A 4,854-nucleotide genomic window follows, 5' to 3' on the forward strand; every position below is an offset into this window, starting at 1 on the left:
CAAAAAAAGGGAAATTTACTCCTACCCTGAGTAGTGGTGTACAACTACGTACTACTGTAGTACTACTAGTACTGACGGTGTTAAGCATCTTAAATGGTGAATGATGGTGCGTCGTTGGCTGCAGTAACCTCTACCCGTGGTGAAGATAAATGAGAGACCAGACATGGACAGAGAGACGAGTGGGCCCGTCCCCATCGCCCACCCGCACGCCCAAACCCAAACTATCGACGTAGGCTCGTTCCTCCTTGCCACGTCACCACCCGCCTCCCCTCCCGCTATATCTTCCCACCGATCCCTTACCCTCTCACCCTTCTTTCTTTGCTCCCACCTTCCTCATCCTCCTCCTCCTCCTCCTCGCGAGCTCATTTCTGGAGAGGAACCTTCTCACTGCACACCGACCTCTTCTTCTGTCTCACTTCCCACACCACTGCTAGTGCTAGAGCAAAACAGGGCATTGCTTGGTGGGTTCGGAGCTGCTGTCTCTGAGCTTGGTACGTGCGTGGTGCTTTGGCGGAATGGAGAGGTGGGGGGAGCAGGGGACGGCAGCGGCGCGGGCGAGGCGGCACGCCGACCAGCCGTCCTTCTCGTCCACGCTGCTCGACGCCATCTACAAGTCCATGGAGGACGACCCGGCCCACACAGGCGCGGACACCTCCACCAAGAAGAAGCAGCAGGAGGCTCTGCACTACAGCTACTACTACCGCCCATCCCTGGCGGGCAGCTACCGCGCGCGCGCGCCGGGGCCGCACGCCACGACGTCCAGCTCCTCCGACTGCTCCAGCTACGGCGGCTTCTCCTCCTCCGAGGCCGAATCCTCCAACCACCGCCGCCTGCGCCCCATCCGCACCGCCGCGTCCGGCGGTGGGGCACCCAACCCGCCAGCGCCGGACCAGAAGAAGCCCAAGAAGCCCGCGGGCGCGTCGTCTATCCGCGCCAAGCTCCGGGACCTGCGCCACAAGCCGGCGTCCCCGGGCGCGCGCCTCGCGGGCTTCCTCAACACCATCTTCGCCGGCAAGCGCTCCGCGCCGCAGACGCCGGCGGCCGCGGCCGAGTACGCGTGCTCCTCCGCGTCCTCCTACTCGCGCTCCTGCCTCAGCAAGACGCCGTCCACGCGGGGCCAGGCGGGCCGGACCGTGCGGTTCGTGGTGGACAGCGACGCCGACGCGGCACCGGAACGACAGAGGGTGCCGACGCAGGCGGTGGAGCAGATGCTGCTCCGGCGGATGGAGATGGAGAGCGACGAGGACGACGACGATGAAGACGAGGAGAGCAGCGACGCCAGCTCCGACCTGTTCGAGCTCGAGAACCTCGCCGCCGTCGCGCCGCGGGGCGGCGCCGGGTACAGCGACGAGCTGCCGGTGTACGAGACCACCCGCGTCGTGCTGAACCGCGGCATTGTTGGCCACGGCCGGAGCGCCAGAGTCGTCTGATCTTGCTGCATGGTGGGGTTACTGTAAAATTAGTTAGTGAGATGGGAGTTGGAGTAAGCGATTTCTGTGCTGCGCGCTCTCTCTTTAACCTCTGGTTCTTCTTTTGGAGTTTTCTCCATTTTCAAGTTGCGGTGTTCTTAGATGTAAGTAGTAATTTGTAGCAGGAGTAAATCGGCAATGGTGTTGTTGTTCCTATTGTTATTTTCTCGTTGCCCTGTGTTGTTATATTAGCAAAGAAAGGTACGGAGTACACTAGTTCAGCAATAATTTGAGCCTGTTGAAGTACTTCCCCGCTAGGATTTCTACAACTTTAGAGCTGTGAAACCGTACGAACACATTGCAGCAAACCTTTATTCATCGTGGAGCCCCGAATGCACTTGTCGGAAGCAGCAAAAGAAAATGGAGTAAAGAATTGGATGCAACATGCTCGGATAGGTGTTGGAACAGTTTCCATCTCAACGGCGGCAGGCAAGCAAGCGCGCGCTACCAAATGCAAAGACCACGTCCTGCTAGTTACTACTCTGTCACAAGAAATAAGGCGCACGCGTATTTCAAGATGAATTTTGACCATAAAAATTAAGCAACAAAATCTTGGTTATATTATACTACCTCCGTCCCAAGGAATAAGACGCACGCGTATTCCAAGACGAACTTTGACCCTAAAAATTGAGCAACAAAATCATGGTTATATTATATGTAATAGGACAAAACCCATGCTTCGCTACGGAGAAGTATCCCGCTCTGGAAAGAGAGTTGATGAGCCATCCAGCATTAACTATTTGTTAAGCATGACACATAATTAGTTAGCGCTTATTATTAGGTATAGATAGAAAATTTGCCCATGCGTTACGATAGGTTAACTTTTGTTGAATACTTTTTGAGGGTTGAAAAGCTTTACTACTGGAATCAGAGAAATTCTATATTGCGAAGATGCACACTTACAAGCTGGAAATTAGCGATTTTTTTGTCATCCCGCACAACTCTAATTAGAATTAGTAGTGCATCTTGATAGGATCATGCAATTTCCAAAGCAAAAACACATTTAAGTGGTGGAAATAATGAAAAGTGCATGAGAAATTCAATATCTTGAAAAAACAACTAACGATGCATTGAACTGCAAGGAAGAAATAACTTAATTCGAGCTCACTTCATAGCTTCAGTATATTGAGCTTCATAGTTTCAGTACATTGAACTGTAAGTAAAACAACTAACTGGACATTAGAAAGAACTGAGAGATGGAAGCCCGCACCTGTTGGCTTTGTCAAATCCGACTTATGAGCACCAACAAGTGAAGCGGCCGTGAATCAAGCAGCACGAGCGTGGATGTCCAGCTTAATGGAGCAGAAGTGCCCATTCTCTTCACCCTCTTGTAGTCCCCAATCCCCATTACTGCTAGCCCACGGCGCAGTAAACGACCATCTCTGCATCAGTTGCCCGAGTCCTCGTGTGATTTAGCGTAACCATGCCCAATTCGAATTGGCCGGCGCCTCCGATGCCGCACCAGCGCCACGGCACCAGGCCGCTTGACGGTTCCACTCTAGACGCGGACGACTACGAAGCGCCGACCAGGGGAGCCCGATGCCAACTGCGAAGCGGTGGTGGCCAATTGCGTCTGAATTTGCTAGAGGTGGGATGGGCGGCGCCTCCAACTTCCCTTTTTCCTCAGCCACTTACTTCGATCTTGAAGAACCCCCGATTCTTGCAGCCATCCGGGAGAAGGAACATCAAGTCGAGCTAGAATGTCCGGTTGCCGTCGGTCTCCATGACTCCATCGCCAGTGCAGCGCTTCCCGGCACACCTCCGCCGCCAGCCCTCCCCTCCCCACATCCCCCGTCAGCCTGCCACCGGCCTAACCCCATCCCGTGGTGGCCAGCCAAGCGTTGGCATCCGCCGTGTATCACCGGCGCGCTGATGCGCTCTGGTACGGCTCGTAGAGCAGCTCCAGGCTGCGTCGCGGCACGCGTCCCGGGCAGGATGCGGGAGGCCGCAGATACGTCGACGCTGCTTCGGCGGCCACCTCTCCTCCTCCGCATCCGCTGGATCCCCACCTTCTCCGCCGTGCGGGTCGCAGACAGAGCCTCGGCCATCGCAGGCATCCCCAGATCTGGGCGTACGATTGTTCTGTTTGAGTGTGTTTCGTTCACAGATAGATGAAAAGAAATATCCAACCGGTATCAGGGCAGTTTCCTGTATTATGCGATTTGGTGGGAGGGTAAAACCGTCCGAAAAAATGTTGGACGAAAATTTTGGCAGAAACCTTAGCTCCTTTATTATTAGGTATAGATTAGTATCGTTGGATTCGTATTGAAAAGCACTTTTTAATGATATTAATTTTATACAAACGATCTTTATATATTTGAAGTAATACTTAGTCAAACGAAAATCACGTAAAACGATGACGCCTTATTCCTTGAATCGGAGGTAGTATGTAATTAGTATCGTTGGATTCGTATTTAAAAGCACTTTCTAATAATATTAATTTTATACAAATAATTTTTATATATTTAAACTAATACTTAGTCAAACGAAAAACACGTAAAACGAGAACACCTTATTTCTTGAATCGGAGGTAGCTACCAGTGCGGTACCAAGTGAATACTGACTGTATTTGCGTGAAATCAATAGGAATACGACACAGCGTGAAAGAAATGAAGAAGGGATTGAAAGGGTCATGGATGGATGGATTGGACGGGGCTGCACACGCTTTGTCTGCTGCCCGCCCGCTAAGATGCGAATTCCTAATCATTACCGGAATCATATCCCCGCAGACTACCACCACAAACGTCAGCTCCAGCCAGCACACAAGGTATCCCAGACGATGAGTCAGCTCCGATCAAAGCATAATTCACTTGCCCGGCCGTCATCTCCTGCTAATTTCGGCAAGGAAATCCGGGAACACGGGGCCTCCATCCGTACGGCCTCCACATTGCGAATCATGGCCGGCGGTCCATGACTTGTTACCGAAGCGAGTGATCAAGGACCTACTAGTTCCAAAACCCCACCATAGCTCGACGAAACTCATTATGCTGATACAAGCTACTACTTGATGACGGTCAATTGTTTCGGCTACAGGTTCAGCGACATCGGCTAGGAGTACGAGTAGCTAATTTTGTGCCGATCTTGATCAATATGTTAAGTCTAGCCATCACCACGCTCTTCCGTTTTCCTAGTTTTCGGTGAACCGAGAATTAGCTAAAACATAGGCTGATTTTAAGTTTCCTAGTTTGGGCCGTAAAAAACAACACCTTCGTCATGCGGTCTAACCAGCATGGTCAGATCATGGTTTTCACCTTGAATAAGATTCACTCTGCAAACCATGGTTTTCACCAACAATGGAGTCACCCTTCCAGGTACGACCATTGAATGTCAAACCTAGGATTTTCAACTCGGAAACTAAGACACGAAGCGGAAGCTCTACTCACTG

General features: G+C 51.8%; 1 protein-coding gene across 1 annotated transcript; it reads left to right on the forward strand.

Moving 5' to 3' along the window:
• The first annotated feature begins 303 nt into the window (after positions 1-303).
• On the forward strand, positions 304-1,631 carry LOC127296942 (protein BIG GRAIN 1). Its single transcript, XM_051327190.2, has one exon. The coding sequence runs from the start codon at positions 516-518 to the stop codon at positions 1,428-1,430; it is 915 nt and encodes a 304-aa protein (XP_051183150.1). The 5' UTR covers positions 304-515; the 3' UTR covers positions 1,431-1,631.
• Positions 1,632-4,854: the final 3,223 nt, after the last annotated feature.

Source organism: Lolium perenne, chromosome 4 (assembly GCF_019359855.2).
Source record: "Lolium perenne isolate Kyuss_39 chromosome 4, Kyuss_2.0, whole genome shotgun sequence".
Lineage (NCBI taxonomy): Eukaryota > Viridiplantae > Streptophyta > Magnoliopsida > Poales > Poaceae > Lolium > Lolium perenne.

Excerpts from the sequence above, each read along its gene's own strand:
- LOC127296942 (XM_051327190.2), top strand. The coding sequence starts at position 516 with ATGGAGAGGTGGGGGGAGCAGGGGACGGCAGCGGCGCGGGCGAGGCGG.